Raw genomic sequence first — 21,986 nt, forward strand, 5'->3', positions numbered from 1 at the left:
AATTAGCCTATCAGAAGCTTCTAAAGCCGTGACATCATTTTCTGGAATTTTCCAACGTCTTTAAAGGCACAGTGTACTTAGTGTATGTAAACTTCTGACCCACTGGAATTGTGATACAGTAAATTATAAGTGAAATAATCTGTCCGTAAACCATTTTTTGAAAAATTATTTGTCATGCACAAAGTAGATGTCCTAACAGACTTGCCAAAACTATAGTTTGTGAACAAGATATTTGTGGAGGGGTTTAAAAACAAGTTTTAATGACTCCAAACTAAGTGTATGTAAACTTCCGACTTCAACTTTAGTTCCAACTCCATCATCAAGTCCGCTGACGGAGCTTGTGTTCTGTAGCTTGTGTTCAGGACATGTGACTCTGGGCAGAGAGAACTGTTATTTCACCTCACCCCTATGGTTTTCCTTCACCAGTCGTCTACAGTCAGCCATAAAAATACCACGTCGTCTACAGTCAGCCATAGAAACTCCACGTCGTCTACAGTCAGCCGTAGAAACTCCACGTCGTCTACAGACAGCCGTAGAAACTCCACGTCGTCTACAGTCAGCCGTAGAAACTCCACGTCGTCTACAGTCAGACGTAGAAACTCCACGTCGTCTACAGTCAGACGTAGAAACTCCACGTCGTCTACAGTCAGACGTAGAAACTCCACGTCGTCTACAGTCAGACGTAGAAACTCCACGTCGTCTACAGTCAGACGTAGAAACTCCACGTCGTCTACAGTCAGACGTAGAAACTCCACGTCGTCTACAGTCAGACGTAGAAACTCCACGTCGTCTACAGTCAGACGTAGAAACTCCACGTCGTCTACAGTCAGACGTAGAAACTCCACGTCGTCTACAGTCAGACGTAGAAACTCCACGTCGTCTACAGTCAGACGTAGAAACTCCACGTCGTCTACAGTCAGACGTAGAAACTCCACGTCGTCTACAGTCAGCTAGTGAGAGAGACAAATGAAGCAGCATCAGAATAGTCACCTTCTGCCTGCATCTCTGCAAGATCCACTACGAGTCTGTTTCCAGTCACCACTTTAGACAATCCTTCCAGCTTTGAACACCTTTAGGCTGGCCGGCTTCCTACCTGGAGATGTGATTCTAGGGTGGGGGGGCGACGGACAGTAGAAGGGGCTTATCTAATGAAAAGATAACAAGCGAAATCGGGCACAGCAACACTGTATAAAAATGTATGAAATGAGTGCCCTCACAAATGTAAACCACCCACATTTGATCGTTGCCAGTTCTTAGAAAAAACAGCAATGAAGATCAGAGTGTGCGGTAGTGGAAGGAGGCAGCAGGCTGCTAGCAGGCAGCAGTAAGGCATCTGTCTGGGAGGCAGCAGTAAGGCATCAGTCTGGGAGGCAGCAGTAAGGCATCAGTCTGGCAGGCAGCAGTAAGGCATCAGTCTGGCAGGCAGCAGTAAGGCATCAGTCTGGGAGTCAGCAGTAAGGCATCAGTCTGGGAGTCAGCAGTAAGGCATCAGTCTGGGAGGCAGCAGTAAGGCATCAGTCTGGGAGGCAGCAGTAAGGCATCAGTCTGGGAGGCAGCAGTAAGGCATCAGTCTGGGAGGCAGCAGTAAGGCATCAGTCTGGGAGGCAGCAGTAAGGCATCAGTCTGGGGGGCAGCAGGAAGGCATCTGTCTGGGGGGCAGCAGTAAGGCATCTGTCTGGGAGGCAGCAGTAAGGCGTCTGTCTGGGAGGCAGCAGTAAGGCGTCAGTCTGGGAGGCAGCAGTAAGGCGTCAGTCTGGCAGGCAGCAGTAAGGCGTCAGTCTGGGAGGCAGCAGTAAGGCGTCAGTCTGGGAGGCAGCAGTAAGGCGTCAGTCTGGGAGGCAGCAGTAAGGCGTCAGTCTGGGAGGCAGCAGTAAGGCGTCAGTCTGGGAGGCAGCAGTAAGGCGTCAGTCTGGGAGGCAGCAGTAAGGCGTCAGTCTGGGAGGCAGCAGTAAGGCGTCAGTCTGGGAGGCAGCAGTAAGGCGTCAGTCTGGGAGGCAGCAGTAAGGCGTCAGTCTGGGAGGCAGCAGTAAGGCGTCAGTCTGGGAGGCAGCAGTAAGGCGTCAGTCTGGGAGGCAGCAGTAAGGCGTCAGTCTGGGAGGCAGCAGTAAGGCGTCAGTCTGGGAGGCAGCAGTAAGGCGTCAGTCTGGGAGGCAGCAGTAAGGCGTCAGTCTGGGAGGCAGCAGTAAGGCGTCAGTCTGGGGGGCAGCAGGAAGGCGTCAGTCTGGGGGGCAGCAGGAAGGCATCTGTCTGGGGATTTTTCAGGCCTTACATTATTTGCATGGTTTTACATCAGACGTGTCGGCCAGGGAAGGGGGAGGCAGTGTGGAGAGCACAGTGTACGTGCGTCCCAGATGGCACCCTATTCCCGATAGTGCGCACTGCTTTTGACCAGAGCTCATAGGGAATATGATGCCATTCGGAACTCAGTGTGACTGTGTAAACACCCAGTACACTACCCAGGCTTCGACGCTGTGAGGCAGGAGCTGTGGTGATGAGGTTGATGACCTATTTAAGATTAGAGACAGAGAGAGGCAGAGTCTGGCAGGAAGCATAGCGGTTAAGAGCGTTGGGCCAGTATCCGAAAGGTCGCTGGTTTGAATCCCCGGGCCGACTTGGTGAAATATCGCTGTGCCCTTGAGCAAGGCACTTAACTCAAATTGCTCCTTTTAGTCACTCTGGATAAGAGCATCTGCTAAATGACTAAAATGTTAAATGTACAATTATCACACCACATCCTTTCACTCAAAGGTCATGATTTAATTACCAGGTGGAGGAGGTGACGAGGTGTTTGGCGTGCATGAAAGAGTGTGTGTGTTTGTGTGCACACTGATAGAACTGGAAAACCCCCTTGGGCTGGTTTGGGAACGTACGTGTGTGTGTGTGTGTGTGGGGGGGGGGGAGAGATCTGTACAGAAATCTTTACAGGCTCCCCTGCCAGTGGGTCTTCCTGAATCCACAGTGAGAAGGACCTGAGGCGCCGGGAGGGAGGTGATGATGACTGCAGTTCTACTCTCTCTCTCTCCCCCCATGGTTCCCTGTGCACTACAAATACATCCCCATGTCTGGACATACACAACACAGGGCCAGTGCATTGGACAGAGGACAGGGCGGGTTGTTAGGGCTGGTCCGTCAGGGTTGTTTACTGTAGGCAGGTCATCAGAGTGTCACTGTATGCATCCCAATTGGCACCCTATTCTCTATATAGTGCACTACTTTGGACTAGAGGGACCTGGTCAAAATTATTGCACTACAAGAAAATAGGGTGCCATTTGGGACGCATCCAGGGCCTGTGGCTAGGGAGGGTTGTTAGTGCTGGTCAATCAAGGTTGTCTGTCTAGGTCTGTCAGGAAGGTTGCCACTGTCTCAATGACACCCAAGTGATTATTTCAATGATGGCTCCTCAGAATGACACACTTACTGTGATGATGCTGCTGTGATGACCATCTGATGACTGTCGTAACCGGGGGTCTGTTTCTCGCTGTCTGATGCTTATCATGTCTGTCTGTGCCTGTACCTGAATAAAGGAAGGATGATTAATGATGTATCCATGACTCCATGACTCACAAGTCCAAGCATCTGTTTGACCATATGTTTCTATCCTTAATGTACACGTTTAACTGCTTACTGTACACCTTTCACTGTTCACTGTACACGTTTCACTAAATGTAAAATATTTCACTTCATGAAAGTAAAAAAAAACATACTTAGTTTTTCTGTGTTGACAGGATGCTACCAGAGGTGGGGCGTATCCCATTCTACTGGCCAGGGCAGGGCCGGGGGTGTGAGCTGGGCCTGGGTCTGGGCCAGGGGGGCATGAAGACCACCAATGAGCCCCATAGCCGCTATGACCTGGATGACATAGACGTGTCCTGGCTGGAGCTGGTTAACCTGGAGTTCAGAGAACTGGGTAAGAGACTTCTTCTGAGTCCCAAATGACACCCTATTCCCTATTCTGTAGTGCACTACTTTTGACCAGGGCTCATAGGGTTCTAGTAAAAGGTTGTGCACTATATAGGGGAATAGAGTTGTATTTGAGATGCAACCCTCAAATCAACAACAGGACTTTATTAGCCTTTTGTTTTGTTAAGTCTGTTAATTTGAGCATTTAGGCTAGAACATGATGCAAGAGCTACTAAAACAACTTGGTTTATTCACACTCACTCACTCACTCACTCACTCACTCACTCACTCACTCACTCACTCACTCATCCCTATGCCACCTGCTTGAGGTAACAAATGCTTTCCCCTAGGTTTGTTTACTCTCCTTCTATCAGCATTCTACATGCTGTTATATGACAATGTTATTACAGTCTGACCATGTTACCACAGTATGACTTTACCACCTTGACTCCTATGTGTCACTCTGCCTTATCAATACTTTAAACTGCAGGCTCACACACACAGTATTCCTCAATCCAACTTCACTACTCCACAACTCTGTTTAATTGACCCCACACGTCTGACCTATGATCCAGCCGTCAGTTTTGGGGGTCAGAAGGGTGCACCTCTATTCTTTATGTCCACACAGAGGGATCTTCCCACTGTTGCGTCCTGGGTCTCTGCCAGTCACCCAACCACTCTCTGTCTATCTGGCCTAGACTACTGACAAGTGCTGACCCTTAAGATCTGTCTCTCCACATCGCAGATCCACTTTATTTACAATCTGATCTTGCGTTTATAGATTAGAAAAATAATTGCATTTCAAAATCCCTCAGGCCCGGGTTTATTTACTATGCTTTTTAAAAGATTATGAAATCGCCCCCCCCTCCCAATGTACGTTCAGTGTGTTCCAGCTGAAATTAGTTGCTTCTCATAACCCCAATGGCTAGACTAAACAAACACTTGCATGATTGTTGCTGGGTTATGAGGTCACATTGCAACACTGATAGGCTGAGATAGAAAAGATGAAGAGAATGCCTTCTTTCAATCTCTCTCATGTTTTCTCCCTCTACCAACATCCCTCTCCATTTACTTCTAGCTCTCATTCTCTCAGACACAGTTATGCATGTACATGCAAATGTTACGACTGAAATGTTTGTTCCTCTATCATCTCCCTATTTACAAGATGCAAATGTCAGAGGCTCAGAAGTTAACGGATAACTAAACTCAGCTTCCTACTGGTTTGCTTTAAAAAAAAAACAATCCGTCTTTAATCCCCGAAGACCGTATGTACAGTGCTGTGAAATAGTATTTGTCCCCTTTCTAATTTTCTGAACTTTTGCATATTTTTGATTTTGGATGTTTTTTTCACACCTTTATTTAACCAGGTAGGAGAGTTGAGAACAAGTTCTCCTTTACAACTGCGACCTGGCCAAGATAAAGCAAAGCAAAACAACAACACAATAGAAAAATCTGTATTCAGTGTGTGCAAATGAAGTAAGGAGGTAAGGCAATAAATAGGCCAATAGTGGCGATGTAATTGAATTAACACTGGAGTGATATATGTGCAGATGAGGATGTGCAAGTTGAAATACTGGTGTGCAAAAGAGCAGAAAAACAACAACAAATATGGTGATGAGGTAGGTAGTTGGTTGGATGGGCTATTTATAGAGGGGCTGTGTTCAGCTGCAGCGATCGGTAAGCTGCTCTGACAGCTGACGCTTAAAGTTAGTGAGGGAACTATAAGTCTCCAACTTAAGTGATTTTTGCAATTAGTTCCAGTCATTGGCAGCAGAGAACTGGAATGAAAGGCGGCCAAAGTAAGTGTTGGCTTTGGGGATGACCAGTGAAATATACCTGCTGGAGCGTGTGCTATGGGTGGGTGGTGCGATGGTGACCAGTGAGCTGAGATAAGGTGAAGCTATACCTAGCAAAGACTTACAGATGACCTGGAGCCAGTGGGTTTGGCGATGAATATGTAGCGAGGACCAGCCAAAGAGAGCATACAAGTCGCAGTGGTGGGTAGTATATGGGGCTTTGGTGACAAAACGGATGGCACTGTGATAGACTGCATCCAATTTGCTGAGTAGAGTGTTGGAGGCTAATTTGTAAATGACATCGCCGAAGTCAAGGATTGGTAGGATGGTCAGTTTTACGAGGGGATGTTTGGCAGCATGGTGAAGGAGGCTTTGTTGCGAAATAGGAAGCCAATTCTAGATTTAACTTTGGATTGGAGATGCTTAACGTGAGTCTGGAAGTAGAGTTTACAGTCTAGCCAGACACCTAGGTATTTATAGTTGTCCACATATTCTAGGTCAGAACCGTCCAGAGTAGTGATGCTAGTCAGGCGGGCGGGTGCGTTCAGCGATTTACTAGCATTTAAGAGCAGTTGGAGGCCGCGTTGATGCTCATTGGAGGTTTGTTAACACAGTGTCCGAAGAAGGGCCAGATGTATACAGAATGGTGTTGTCTGCATAGAGGTGGATCAAAGAATCACCCGTAGCAAGAGCGATATATACAGAGAAAATAGTTGTCCCGAGAATTGAACCCTGTGGCACCCTCATAGAGACTGCCAGAGGTCCGGACAACATGCCCTCCGATTTGACACACTGAACTCTATCAGAAAAGTAGTTGGTGAACTAGGCGTGGCAGTCATTAGAGAAACCAGGGCAGTTGAGTCTGCCGATAAGAATACGGTGATTGACAGAGTCAAACGCCTTGGCCAGGTCGATGAAGACGGCTGCACAGTACTGTCTTTTATCGATGCTGGTTATGATACCATTTAGGACCTTGAGCGTGACTGAGGTGCACCCGTGACCAGCTCGGAAACCAGATTACACAGTGGAGAAGGTACGGTGGGATTCGAAATGGTCGGTGATCTGTTTGTTCACTTGGCTTTCAAAGACTTTAGAAAGGCAGGGCAGTGTCTCCCCCTTTGAAGAGGGTGATGACCACGGCCGCTTTCCAATCTTTAGGAATCTCAGACGATACGAAAGAGAGGTTGAACAGGCTAGTAATAGGGGTTGCAACAATGGCGGCGGATAATTTTAGGAAGAGAGGGTCCAGATTGTCTAGCCTAGCTGATTTGTAGGGATCCAGATTTTGCAGCTCTTTCAGAACATCAGCTGTCTGGATTTGGGTGAAGGAGAAGCAGAGGGGGCTTGGGTGAGTTGCTGCAGGGGATGCAGAGCTGTTGGCCGGGGTTGGGGTAGCCAGGTGGAAAGCATGGGCAGCCGTAGAGAAATGCTTATTGAAAATCTCAATTATCGTGTATTTTTCAGTGGGAACAGTGTTTCCTAGTGCTCTTATTCTCCATGGACAGTGTCCCAAAACGTTTTTAATTAGTGCTGCAGGTTGCACATTTCTGCTTGAAAAAGCTAGCCTTTTCTTTCCTATCTGACTGTGTGTATTGGTTCCTGACTACTTCCCTGAATATTTGCATATTGCAGGGACTATTCGATGCTAGTGCAGTGCGCCACACGGTGTTTTTGTGCTGGTCAAGGGCAGTCAAGTCTGGAGTGAATTGAGGGTTATATCTGTTCTTAAAGAACAACCAGGCATCCTCTACTGACAGGATGAGGTCAATATCCTTCCAGGATACCCGGGCCAGGTCAATCAGAAAGGCCTGCTCGCTGAAGTGTTTTAGGGAGCGTTTGACAGTGATGAGGGGTGGTCATTTGACCGCGGACCCAGAGCGGATGCAGGCAATGAGGCAGTGATAGCTGAGATCCTGAGGACAGCAGAGGTGTATTTAGAGGGCAAGTTGGTCAGGATGATATCTATGAGGGTGCCCATGTTTCCGGATTTGGGGTTGTACCTGGTAGGTTTTTTTATCATTTGTTTGAGATTAAGGGCATCCAGCTTAGATTGTAGGATGGCCGGGGTGTTAAGCATATCCCAATTTTGGTCACCTAGCACCTAGCGAACTCTGGCAATCAATTCACATATGGTGTCCAGGGCACAGCTGGGAGCTGAGGGGGGTTTATAACAAGCGGCAACAATGAGGGACTTATTTCTGGAGAGATGGTTCTTTAAAAGTAGAAGTTCAAACTGTTTGGGCATAGACCTGGATAGTATGACAGAACTCTGCAGGCTATCTCTACAGTAGATTGCAATTCCTCCCCCTTTAGCAGTTCTGTCTTGACGGAAAATGTTGTAATTGGGGATTTTTGGTGGCCTTCCTAAGCCAGGATTCAGAAATGGCTAGGATATCAGGCATCAGAATCAGGAGGATAAAATTATCGTCAGATTTGACAAATGGATCACGAGGGAGAGCTTTGTATGCATCTCTGTGTGTGGAGTAAAGGTGGTCCAGAGTTTCTTTCCCCTCTGGTTGCACATTTAACATGCTGAAAGAAATTTGATAAGACGGATTTAAGTTTCCCTGCATTAAAGTCCCCGGCTACTAGGAGCGCCTCCTCTGGGTGAGTGTTTTCCTGTTTGCTTATGGCGATATACAGCTCATTCAGGGCGGTCTTAGTGCCAGCATCAGTCTGTGGTGGTATGTAGACAGCTATGAAAAATACAGATGAATACTCTCTAGGTAGATAGTGTGGTCTACAGCTTATCATGAGATACTCTACCTCATGCGAGCCAAACCTCGAGACTTTCTTAGATATCATCCACAACTACAGGAAGCATTTGGTTGCAGTCATTGTAGCTGGCACAACCAGTTATTGAGTGTAAGGGGGCAATTACTTTTTCACACAGGGGAATTGGGTATTGCATAACTTTGTTAAATATTTTATTTTATTTTATTTTATTTCACCTTTATTTAACCAGGTAGGCTAGTTGAGAACAAGTTCTCATTTGCAACTGCGACCTGGCCAAGATAAAGCATAGCAGTATGAGCAGACAACACAGAGTTACACATGGAGTAAACAATTAACAAGTCAATAACACAGTAGAAAACAAAGGGGGAGTCTATATACAATGTGTGCAAAAGGCATGAGGTAGGCGAATAATTACAATTTTGCAGATTAACACTGGAGTGATAAATGGTCAGATGGTCATGTACAGGTAGAGATATTGGTGTGCAAAAGAGCAGAAAAATAAATAAATAAAAACAGTATGGGGATGAGGTAGGTGAAAATGGGTGGGCTATTTACCAATAGACTATGTACAGCTGCAGCGATCGGTTAGCTGCTCAGATAGCTGATGTTTGAAGTTGGCGAGGGAGATAAAAGTCTCCAACTTCAGCGATTTTTGCAATTCGTTCCAGTCACAGGCAGCAGAGTACTGGAACGAAAGGTGGCCAAATGAGGTGTTGGCTTTAGGGATGATCAGTGAGATACACCTGCTGGAGCGCGTGCTACGGATGGGTGTTGCCATTGTGACCAGTGAACTGAGATAAGGCGGAGCTTTACCTAGCATGGACTTGTAGATGACCTGGAGCCAGTGGGTCTGGCGACGAATATGTAGCGAGGGCCAGCCGACTAGAGCATACAAGTCGCAGTGGTGGGTGGTATAAGGTGCTTTAGTGACAAAACGGATGGCACTGTGATAGACTGCATCCAGTTTGCTGAGTAGAGTGTTGGAAGCCATTTTGTAGATGACATCGCCGAAGTCGAGGATCGGTAGGATAGTCAGTTTTACTAGGGTAAGCTTGGCGGCGTGAGTGAAGGAGGCTTTGTTGCGGAATAGAAAGCCGACTCTTGATTTGATTTTCGATTGGAGATGTTTGATATGAGTCTGGAAGGAGAGTTTGCAGTCTAGCCAGACACCTAGGTACTTATAGATGTCCACATATTCTAGGTTGGAACCATCCAGGGTGGTGATGCTAGGCGGGCATGCGGGTGCAGGCAGCGATCGGTTGAAAAGCATGCATTTGGTTTTACTAGCGTTTAAGAGCAGTCGGAGGCCACGGAAGGAGTGTTGTATGGCATTGAAGCTTGTTTGGAGGTTAGATAGCACAGTGTCCAATGACGGGCCGAAAGTATATAGAATGGTGTCGTCTGCGTAGAGGTGGATCAGGGAATCGCCCGCAGCAAGAGCAACATCATTGATGTATACAGAGAAAAGAGTCGGCCCGAGAATTGAACCCTGTGGCACCCCCATAGAGACTGCCAGAGGACCGGACAGCATGCCCTCCGATTTGACACACTGAACTCTGTCTGCAAAGTAATTGGTGAACCAGGCAAGGCAGTCATCCGAAAAACCGAGGCTACTGAGTCTGCCGATAAGAATATGGTGATTGACAGAGTCGAAAGCCTTGGCAAGGTCGATGAAGACGGCTGCACAGTACTGTCTTTTATCGATGGCGGTTATGATATCGTTTAGTACCTTGAGTGTGGCTGAGGTGCACCCGTGACCGGCTCGGAAACCAGATTGCACAGCGGAGAAGGTACAGTGGGATTCGAGATGTTCAGTGACCTGTTTGTTGACTTGGCTTTCGAAGACCTTAGATAGGCAGGGCAGGATGGATATAGGTCTGTAACAGTTTGGGTCCAGGGTGAAATGAGTGACTATTTTTTTGGTTGTTTGTAAAACTTAGGTTCCTTTTATCTAATATTAGATTTTGGTTGAAGATCGGATATCATTAAGTACAAAAAATATACTAAATATAATCCATGACAGGCCTTTTACCAGTACTTATAAGATTTTGGCTCATTTACACAGGCAGCCCAATTCGGATCTTTGGCCCAATTTATTGCCAAATCATTTGATCTGATTGGTCAAAAGATAAGTTAAGTGGCAAAAGATCAGATTGCAGCCTTGTTCTGACACATTGACAGTTGCTTTTGTTTGTGGCAATTGGACGTACAAGATATATTTATTGCCAGGGTTTAATAGTACAAAATGTTCAGCAATCGAATGAGAAATGAAAGAGACACAGCGCAAGACACGTGTCAATCAGATATAGATTTCCATAGGTGATAAGGGTTACAGCTAGCCATGTGACTAGCTGTGACTCTTAACTAGACTCTCCGTCCTTCTTTCCCAAACATATAATAGACCGACTCTGACCCATGTCCCAACCCAGTGTCTGACACTGACCCACCTCTCTCTCCTTCCCTCTCTCCCTCAGCGTTGCCGGAGCTGGACGAGCTGACCATGGAGCGTGTGCTGGTGGAGCTGGAGAGCCAGTGTGAGGAGAACATGCAGCAGGCCATCGAGACGGAGGAGGGCCTGGGCATCGAGTACGACGAGGATGTGGTGTGTGACGTGTGCCGGTCCCCAGAGGGAGAGGATGGCAACGAGATGGTCTTCTGTGACAAGTGCAACATCTGCGTACATCAGGTACAGGGAGGGGTGGCGGTGGAGGTGGGATGTTTTGCTGGGTGAAGAGGACGGGACAAGTAGATGTTCTAGGGGTGTTAACAGTGTCTTCTCGTTGGAAGAGGGTGTAAGTGAATAGAGGGGAAAGTCTGTTTTGGTTGTATTGAGGGTGTTTTGTTTGGGATCAGGGTGCGATTGGGGATGGTAGGATTTGTAGTTCTTTGGGGTCATGACAAGAAGGACTAAGGTGTTAATTGGGGATTGTTTATAGTTACGTGGAGAAACTGGACACTATACTCTTCTTCCTTTGACTCCTTACCTCCTTCAACTGTCAGATCTTACAGAAAATAGGCCATCATTGTAAATAAGAATTTGTTCTTAACTGACTTGTTAAATAAAAAATATCCCTGTTATTGGAATTAAAATATTATTCTGAGTTTTTGACAATTATAAACAGTAAGAAAAATACATCCAAGAAATCGACCCATCAACCTCGTTTTAGTTTTTCAGACTGCTGTTTTTTTTTTGGGTGTAATGGCGTTAATTGGTTTCACAATTCTCTGGCAGTCATACTCTGTCAACCTCCTCTGTTCAACGCTGTTTTGAAATGTTTGAAAATAGTTCCTCGTCCCTTTTTCCTTCCCCTGCCCACCTCTTCTCTTTCTCCCCCCTCCCCCTTTCTACTGTCTCCTCCCCCTTTCTACTGTCTCCTCCCCCTTTCTCCTGTCTCCTCCCCCTTTCTCCTGTCTCCTCCCCCTTTCTCCTGTCTCCTCCCCTTTCGCATGTCTCCTTCTCCTTTCGCATGTCTCCCCCTTTTTCCTGTCTCCTCCCCCTTTCTCCTGTCTCCATCCCCTTTCTCCTGTCTCCTCCCCCTTTCTCCTGTCTCCATCCCCTTTCTCCTGTCTCCTCCCCCTCTCTACTGTCTCGTCCCCCTCTCTCGTCTCCTCTCTCTCCTCCCTCTCCTCCGCCCTCTCCCTCTACTCCTCTGTCTCCTCCCCCCTCTCTTTCTCCTCCTCCTCTCTCCTTTTCCTCCCTCAACCCTCTGTCTCTCCCCAGGCGTGTTATGGGATCCTGAAGGTCCCACAGGGGAGCTGGCTGTGCCGAACCTGTGCCCTAGGGGTGCAACCCAAATGCCTGCTGTGCCCCAAGAGAGGCGGAGCCCTGAAGCCCACCCGCAGTGGAACCAAGTGGGTCCATGTCAGCTGTGCCTTATGGATCCCCGAGGTGAGCCCACTGGACACACACACATGCACACACAAATATGTAAACACACACATTATACACATGCACTCACACTCAAGCACGCACACATACTTTCTGAAGGCACTGCATGTATTAATTCCCCTTGACTTGTTCCACATTTTGTTGTGTTACAGCCTGAATTCAAAATGGATTAAATGTTGTTTTTTCACCCATCTACACACATAACCCATAATTACAAAGGGAATTTTTCGCAAATGTATTGAAAATGTATTACAGAAATATCTCATTTACATGCAGTACCAGTCAAAAGTTTGGACACACCTACTCATTCGAGGGTTTTTCTTTATGTGCAAAGCTGTCATCAAGACAAAGGGTGGCTACTTTGAAGAATCTCAAATATAAATATTTTGATTTGTTTAACACTTTCTTTGGTTACTACATGATTCTATATGTGTTATTTCATAGTTTTGATGTCTTCACTATTACTCTACAATGTAGAAAATAGTAAAAAATAAAGAAAAACCCTTGAATGAGTAGGTTTGTCCAAACTTCTGACACACCTGAGTCAATATATCTTAGAATCACCTTTGGCAGCGATTACAGCTGTGAGTCTTTCTGCATAAGTCTCTAAGAGCTCTGCACAACATGTGCACATTGTTCTTGAAGAAAAAACCTCAAAGCAAGACTCGGAAGTGCAAAATAAAGTATTTAACATTTTTTATTTAACCTTTATTTAACTAGGCAGGTCAGTTAAGAACAAATTCTTATTTACAATGACGGCCGACCCCGGCCAAACCCTCCCCTAACCCGGACGACTCTGGGCCAATTGTGCGCCTCCCTGTGGGACTCCCGATCACGGCCGGTTGTGATACAGCCCGGGATTGAACCCGGGTCTGTAGTGACGCCTCTAGCACTGTGACGCAGTGCCTTAGAACGCTGCGCCAGTCAGGATCCCTTTTTTTGTACGTCTGACACAAACACTTTCCATTGATTTTGTTATTTCACCCCAACATAACAAATCATTAATATAAACAAACTGACGTAGTCTGTTCCACTTACTGAGTCTGGCTTTAAGCTCTGTCAAGCTGGTTGTTGATCATTGCTAGACAGCCGTTTTCAAGTCTTGCCATAGAAGTCGATTTTAATTTATTTACATACAGTCGGGAGGAACTATTGGATATAAGACCAACGTCAACTCACCAACATTACGACCAGGAATACGACTTTCCCGAAGCGGATCCTCTGTTTGGCCTAACACCCAGAACAATGGATCGGATCACAGCTGGCGATCCAAAACAACGGCGCCGTAGAAGGGGCAGACGGAGCGGTCTTCTGGTCAGGCTCCGAAAACGGGCACATCGCGCACCGCTCCCGAGCATACTACACGCCAATGTCCAGTCTCTTGACAACAAGGTAGACAAAATCAGAGCAAGGGTAGCATTCCAGAGAGACATCAGAGACTGTAACGTCTTTGTTTCACGGAAACATGGCTCACTCGAGACACACTATCTGAGTCGGTACAGCCACCTGGTTTCTTCACGCATCGCGCTGACAGAAACAAGCATCTCTCTGGTAAGAAGAAGGGCAGGGGTGTATGCCTTATGATTAATGAGTCGTGGTGTGATCATAACAACATACAGGAACTCAAGTCCTTTTGTTCACCTGACTTGGAATTCCTCACAATCAAATGCCGACCGCATGATCTACCAAGATAATTCTCTTCGATCATAATCACAGTCGGGTATATTCCCCCCCAAGCAGACACATCGACGGCCCAGAAAGAATTTCATTCAACCCTATGTAAACTGGAAAACACATATCCTGAGGCTGCATTCATTGTAGCTCGGGATTTTAACAAGGCTAATCTGAAAACAAGCCTCCCCAAATTCTATCAGCGAATCGATTGTGCTACCAGGGCTGGGAAAACCCTAGATCAATGTTATTCTAACATCCGCAACACATATAAGGCCCTCCCCCGCCCTCCTTTCGGAAAAGCTGACCACGACTCAATTTTGTTGCTCCCAGCCTATAGACAGAAACTAAAACAGGAAGCACCCGTGCTCAGGTCTGTTCAACGCTGGTCCTACCAATCGGATTCCACGCTTCAAGATTGTTTCGATCACGTGGACTGGGATATGTTCCGCATTGCGGCGAGCAACAACATTGACGAATACGCTGATTCAGTGAGCGAGTTTATTAGCAAGTTCATCGGGGATGTTGTACCCACAGTGTCTATTAAAACATTCCCCAACCAGAAACCGTGGATTGATGGCAGCATTTGCGCAAAACTGAAAGCGCGAACCACTGTTTTTAATCAGGGCAAGGTGACTGGAAACATGACCAAATACAAACAGTGTAGCGATTCCCTCCGCAAGGCAATCAAACAAGCTAAGCGTCAGTATAGAGACAAAGTGGAGTCACAATTCAAGGGCTCAGACACAAGATGTATGTGGCAGTGTCTACAGTCAATCACGGACTACAAAAGATAAACCAGCCCCGTCGCGGACCACGATGCCTTGCTCCCAGACAGACAAAACAACTTTTTTGCCCGTTTTGAGGACAATACAGTGCCACTGACACGGCCCGCCACCAAAACCTGCAGGCTCTCCTTCACTGTAGCCAACGTGCTAAGGTAACTGAGCTAAACGACTACCACCCCGTAGCACTCATTTCCGTCATCATGAAGTGCTTTGAGAGACTAGTCAAGGACCATATCACCTCCACCCTACCTGACACCCTAGACCCACTCCAATTTGCTTACCGCCCCAATAGGTCCATAGACGACACAAACGGCATCACACTGTACACTGCCCTAACCCATCTGGGCAAGAGGAATACCTATGTAAGAATGCTGTTCATCGATTACAGCTCAGCATTTAACACCAGAGTACCCTCCAAACTCGTCATTAAGCTCGAGACCCTGGGTCTCGATCCTGCCCTGTGCAACTGGGTCCTGGACTTCCTGACAGGCCGCCACCAGGTGGTGAGGGTAGGTAAAAACATCTCCAACCTGCTGATCCTCAACACTGGGTCCCCACAAGGGTGAGTTCTCAGCCCTCTCCTGTACTCCCTGTTCACCCACGACTGAGTGACCATGCACTCCTCCGACTCAATCATCAAGTTTTTGCAGACGACACTACAGTGGTAGGCTTGATTACCAACAACGACGAGACGGCCAACAGGGAGGAGGTGAGGGCCCTCGGAGTGTGGTGTCAGGAAAATAACCTCACACTCAATGTAAACAAAACAAAGGAGATGATCCTTGACTTCAGGAAACAGCAGAAGGAGCTGCCCCCTATCTACATTGACGGGACAGTAGTGGAGAGGGTGGAAAGTTTTAAGTTCCTCGGCGTACACATCACGGACAAACTCAAATGGTCCACCCATACAGACAGCGTGGTGAAGAAGGCGCAGCAGCGCCTCTTCAACCTCAGGATCATCAAGGACAACAACCACCCGAGCAATTTCCTTTTTAACCCTTCTATCATCCAGAAGGCGAGGTCTGTACAGGTGCATCAAAGCGGGGACCGAGAGACTGAAAAACAGCTTCTATCTCAAGGCCATCAGACTGTTAAACAGCCATCACTAACATTGAGTGGCTGCTGCCAACATACTGACTCAACTCTAGCCACTTTAATAATGTAATCAATGTATCACTAGCCTCTTTATATAATATTTACATACCCTACATTTCTCATCTCATATGTATATACTGTACTCTATACCATCTACTGCATCTTGCCTATGCTGTTCGGGCATCACTCATTCATGTATTTTTATGTGCATATTCGTATTCATTTCTTTACACTTGTGTGTATAAGGTAGTTGTTGTGAAATTGTTAGGTTATATTACTTGTTAGATATTACTTCATGGTCAGAACTAGAAGCATTTCACTACACTTGCAGTAACATCTGATGTGACAAATACATTTTTTTTTTTTTTTTTTTTTTTTTTTTTTCTCAAAACTGTAACTCGGCCACTCAGGAACATTTCATGTCGTCTTGGTAAGCAACGCCAGTGTATGTTTGGCTTTATGTTTTAGGTTATTGTTCTGCTGAAGGTGAATTTGTCTCCGTGTCTGTTCGAAAGAAGACTGAACCAGGTTTTCCTCTAGGATTTTGCCTGTGCTTAGCTAAAATACTCCCCAGTCCTTGCCGATGACAAGCATACCCATAACATGATGCAGCCACTACCATGCTTGAAAATAAGAAGTGTGGTACTCAGTAATGTGTTGTTGGATTTGATCCAAACATAACGCTTTGTATTCAGGACAAAGTTAATTTCTTAGCAATTTTACTAGTTCCTAATTGCAAACAGGATGAATGTTTGGAATATTTTTTTTCTGTACAGGCTTCCTTCTTTTCACTTTGTCAATTAGGTTAGTATTGTGGAGTAACTACAATGTTGTTGATACATCCTCAGTTTTCTCCTATCACAGCCATTAAACGCTGAACATTTTAAGTCACCATTTGCTTCATGGTTTCCTTCCTCTTCAAGAAGTGACTTATGAAGGAGGCCTGTATCTGTCGTAGAGACTGGGTGTATTGATACACCATCCAAAGTGTAATTAATATGGGTTTATTCATTTAAAATACATGTATATATATTTAACTAGACAAGTCAGATATACTGAACAAAAATATAAACACAACATGCGACAATTTCAAAGATTTTGATGAGTTACAGTTCATATAAGGAAATCAGTCATTTGAAATAAATCAATTAGGCCATAATCAATGGATTTCACATGACTTGGCAGGGACACAGCCATGGATGGGCCTGGGAGGGCATAGGCCTACCCACTTGTGAGCCAGGCCCAGCCAATCAGAATGAATTTTTCCCACAAAAGGGCTTTATTACAGACACTTGTGAGCTAAAGATGAAAACCTTTCCTACGACTATTATTATGTTATTTATTGATTGACTGCTTCTTGACTCAATGCCCACTTACCCCGGAAGCCAGCCGCACCAATGTGTCGGAGGAAACACTGTGCACCTGGCGACCATGTCGGCGTGCACTATGCCCGGCCTGCCACAGGAGTCGCTAGTGCACAATGGGACAAGAACATCCCTGCCAGCCAAACCCTCCCCTAACCCGGACGATTCTGGGTCAATTGTGTGCCGCCCCATGGGTCTCCGGGTCACGGCCGGTTGGGACAGAGCCTGGACTCAAACCCAGAAACTCTAGATCCAGCAATGATTCACATATATGCAGATACACACACTCCCACTTCCAAACAGACAAGCACACAAACACGTTGAGCATCAACATTACGGGGACATTAAGACTAACATGCTCTTAGTTCTGCTTCTCAAACCGACGTTAAGAGCTTAGATCCCAGTTAATCAAGTGTCGTTCGGGGTCCTGAAACCTTTTAGTAATTATTGTATTTTGTCACCCTTGATAGAACTAGTTGTTATTGTTCTGTGTTTGTTTTATGGTTGTCACAATACCTGTATGGCGATACTCAGAGGTATTGTAGCAAGGAAAGAAAACATGAAGTGGACTGAATTTCCTCAAGGGAAATATTCCTAATGTTGGAAACAGGCAACCTTATGTTGTCACCCAGAATCACATGTTTCTTTAACAAGCTATAGCACACAAATTATGTTATATACAGCAGGTTTTTTAATCACCAAAGAGTTTAGTCTCCTTTGTGTTTTCATTTTTTGCTTGGGAAAATCTGGTCTCTTAGTGTCTCAATACTGGTATCGTGAGAACCCTAGTTTGTTTTACTCCCACCGCCCACCTCTTTAAATCTAAATTACATATTGCTGCTGCGGTCTCTCTCTCTCTCTCTCAGCACTAAACACACAGGCAACAAGGTGTAAGTTAATAAGACATCTTCGCGGAGATGGGAATTTGACAGGTGTGAAGTGTGAGAGCGGCTCTCAGCGCTCACCTTTTGGTTCAGACAGTGGACTCCTTCTGGCAGTCATACAGGCTGAGGCTTTGACTGTGTCACTCAGAGGGTCTGGCTACAGCTGAGGCTGTATCTCACTTAGTCTTCAAAAGCACTAACCTCCCTCCCTGTGGCTCTGTGACTCTTTCTCAGCAGCCCTCCAAACCCCCTCATAAAAAAGGTCAACTTAAATGTCTGCCTTTTCATTTGATTTCATCCTCATTTCCAAGTGTCACTTTAAATGAAAGCTTTTCATCGCCTTTTGGAAATATAAACTAATTGGAGCCGGGATGAGCGGAAGGAGTGATTTGAAAAGCACCACAAACACACACGCACACTCAGAGAAAGTCTCACACACATACACACACACTCAGAGAAAGTCACACACACACTCAAAGACAAACAAACACACAGAAAGGCACACTCCGAAAGAGACACAGTTCTTTAAAGCTGAAAACGCTTGGATATTCTAATCAAGAGAGGACAAAAGTGAGGCAGGGAAAGGAATTAGGGTGCTGCCTGCGCGGAGGAGGGATCACAGTCCTCCACTCAGTGTGAAACGCCTGGTTCAATGGTTGCAGTCAGAATGGGGAGGATTTACACAGCATTTCATGGATTGTCAGGGTGAGGGGGGGATGGAGGATTTCAGGATTGTCAGGGAGAGGAGGGGATGGAGGATTTCAGGATTGTCAGGGAGAGGAGAGGAGGGGATGAAGGATGTCAGGATTGTAAGGGAGAGGAGGGGATTGAGGATTTCAGGATTGTCAGAAAGAGGACAGGATGTCAGGGAGAGAAGAGGTGGGGATGGAGGATGTCAGGATTATCAGGGAGAGGACAGGATGTCAAGATTGTCAGGGAGAGAAGAGGAGGGGATGGAGGATGTCAGGATTGTCAGGGAGAGGAGGGGATGGAGGATGTCAGGGAGAGGAGGGGATGGAGGATGTCAGGAATGTCAGGGAGAGGAGAGGATGTCAGGGAGAGGAGGGGATGGAGGATGTCAGGATTGTCAGGGAGAGGAGAGAATGTCAGGAATGTCTGGATGTTATTAGGGCTGGGCATGCTTCTACACCTGCATTGCTTGCTGTTTGGGATTTTAATCTGGGTTTCTGTACAGCACTTAGATGTCAGCTGATGTATTTATAAATACATTTGATTTGATTTGACATGAGGGGTGAGGCTTACAGAAAGTATTTTCAGAGTGAGGAATATGAATGTGGGGGAATGAATATCGAAGCCTGTCCGGAAGGGAAAGGCACTTCAAGAGAGCACAGTACTGGGTCTAGAAATACTCAGCATGCAGAATGCCGTCTTTATCCTGTTGGTCATATAGACTATATAAAGAAAACATGAAATTCAATCGATTCAGGAGAATAACCGCTTACAATCTGTATTAAAGTCTGAACCACAGGGCCTGATAAGTATCTATACACACTCTATAAACACTCCTCTGGTAACCCTATACATGTACGTGATGTGACTGTCTGTATGAACGTCTCGTAAGACACATCTTTGTTGACATTGTGTGTGTGTTGTATCCAGGTGAGTATAGGCTGTCCAGAGAAGATGGAGCCCATTACTAAGGTGTCCCACATTCCCGCCAGCCGCTGGGCCCTGTCCTGCAGCCTGTGTCGAGAACACACGGGCACCTGCATACAGGTGAGATATACATACACACACACACACACACACACACACACTAGGGCTAGGAATAGCCAGGGACCTCACAATATGATATCACAATACTTAACACTCACACTCCAGTAACACTATTTCATTTTAGTGTGCCAGTGCTCCTTCGGCTGTTAAAGATGCCCTGAAGGTGTGAAAATGAGTTCCTCATTAGCGGCACATATTGTCATATACTGTTCATATTAAAATACCAGTACGTTTGGCGTGAACACATAGGACTTAGAGAGATAGCAGGTGATGTTGCTCAGAAAGAATCAGCACGTCCCCTGATGTCAAGCTGTGCTCGTTTGACACCAAACAACTGAAACCGGTTGCACTAACTAACCACACGTGTTGAATCACTGTCTGACAAATTATGATTTCATGTTTTATTGGTGAATTATTTGATTCATGTACTAATAAGTTATGATGTAGCTCATCAATAATGTGTCCCTGATGGCTGCTTTAATTAGTGTACTATATAGTGCCTTTTGGGATCTACACTAAGGATCTGGTACTCCCATAACGTTGCCATTAAGGTGATGAGGTCTAGTGAGTTTGCAGTAAAGCATCGGAGCGTGTACAGTATCAGTATCCTCTATCCACCAGACAGACTGTCATATATTTGGACTGGAGAGAACTACTTCCATTTAATGTCTGGCGGCCAGACAATGCTAGTCAGTGTGGGGAGCTGCTATTGAGGGCATTACCAAGCTGCAGGCTGAAGAGTTGAGGAATAGTGATTTCCAGTTGTGGCTTCTCTCTCCTCGTCATGGCAGACAGAACCGGAGGGGCTCCAAACCCTCAGGAGAGACAGCTACTGAGATAAGTGGGATATTCTACTGTGATGGGGGGAGGGAGAGATGGCGAGAAAGAACGCTTTGGAATGGGAAGAGGACTGAGTCGGAGCGAAGTGGGCTCCTCTCTGCCTATGTAGAGAGCGAAGGAAAGAGACAGATGTCACAAATGGCATCCTAATCCCTGCATAGTGCACTACATTGTGAGTTTGGCCTCTGTAGTGCACTATAAAGAGTACCATTTGGGACGCAGTCCTTGAGCATGCTCGTCATTGTCATCCCAGGCCCTTAGAAAATGTAGGCCTCTCTGATGGAATGGAAAACACTACTAGCCTCCCTTCCCTCCCCCATCCCTCCTTTACCCCCATCCTTCCTCCCCCATCCCTCCTTCCCCATCCCTCCTTCACCCCCATCCTTCCTCCTCCCATCCCTCCTTCACCCCCATCCTTCCTCCCCCATCCCTCCTTCACCCCATCCTTCCTCCCCCATCCCTCCTTCCCCCATCCCTCCTTCACCCCATCCTTCCTCCTCCCATCCCTCCTTCACCCCCATCCTTCCTCCCCCATCCCTCCTTCACCCCATCCTTCCTCCCCCATCCCTCCTTCACCCCATCCTTCCTCCCCATCCCTCCTTCCCCCCATCCTTCCTCCCCCATCCCTCCTTCACCCCCATCCTTCCTCCTACCATCCCTCCTTCCTCCCCCATCCTTCCTCCCCCATCCCTCCTTCACCCCCATCCTTCCTCCCCATCCTTCCTTCACCCCCATCCTTCCTCCTCCCATCCCTCCTTCACCCCATCCTTCCTCCTCCCATCCCTCCTTCACCCCCATCCTTCCTCCCCCATCCCTCCTTCACCCCCATCCTTCCTCCCCATCCCTCCTTCACACCCATCCCTCCTCCTCCCATCCCTCCTTCACCCCCATCCTTCCTCCCCCATCCCTCCTTCACCCCCATCCTTCCTCCCCATCCCTCCTTCACACCCATCACTCCTCCCCCATCCCTCCTTCACCCCCATCCTTCCTCCTCCTATCCCTCCTTCACCCCCATCCTTCCTCCTCCCATCCCTCCTTCACCCCCATCCTTCCTCCCCGATCCCTCCTTCACCCCCATCCTTCTTCCCCCATCCCTCCTTCCCCCCATCCTTCCTCCCTAATCCCTCCTTCACCCCCATCCTTCCTCCCCATCCTTCTTCCCCCATCCCTCCTTCACCCCCATCCTTCCTCCCCATCCCTCCTTCACCCCCATCCTTCCTCACCCCCACCCTTCCTCCCTCCTCCTCCCCATCCTTCCTCCCCCCATGCCTCCTCCTCCCCATCCC

General features: G+C 46.9%; 1 protein-coding gene across 7 annotated transcripts in view; it reads left to right on the top strand.

Moving 5' to 3' along the window:
* The window catches only part of LOC110534855 (protein Jade-1), a 287,817-nt gene that overhangs the window by 115,785 nt on the left and 150,046 nt on the right, over positions 1–21,986 (top strand). For all 7 annotated transcript variants that reach the window (XM_036989745.2, XM_036989744.2, XM_090185916.1 and 4 more), the window contains 4 exons: positions 3,726–3,907; positions 10,907–11,118; positions 12,154–12,321; positions 19,744–19,860. In XM_036989745.2, coding sequence (XP_036845640.1) covers positions 3,726–3,907; positions 10,907–11,118; positions 12,154–12,321; positions 19,744–19,860 — 679 coding nt within the window. The remainder of the gene's footprint in view (positions 1–3,725; positions 3,908–10,906; positions 11,119–12,153; positions 12,322–19,743; positions 19,861–21,986) is intronic.

The sequence above is a fragment of the Oncorhynchus mykiss genome, chromosome 10 (assembly GCF_057628025.1).
Source record: "Oncorhynchus mykiss isolate SJ-2025 chromosome 10, ASM5762802v1, whole genome shotgun sequence".
Taxonomy (NCBI): domain Eukaryota; kingdom Metazoa; phylum Chordata; class Actinopteri; order Salmoniformes; family Salmonidae; genus Oncorhynchus; species Oncorhynchus mykiss.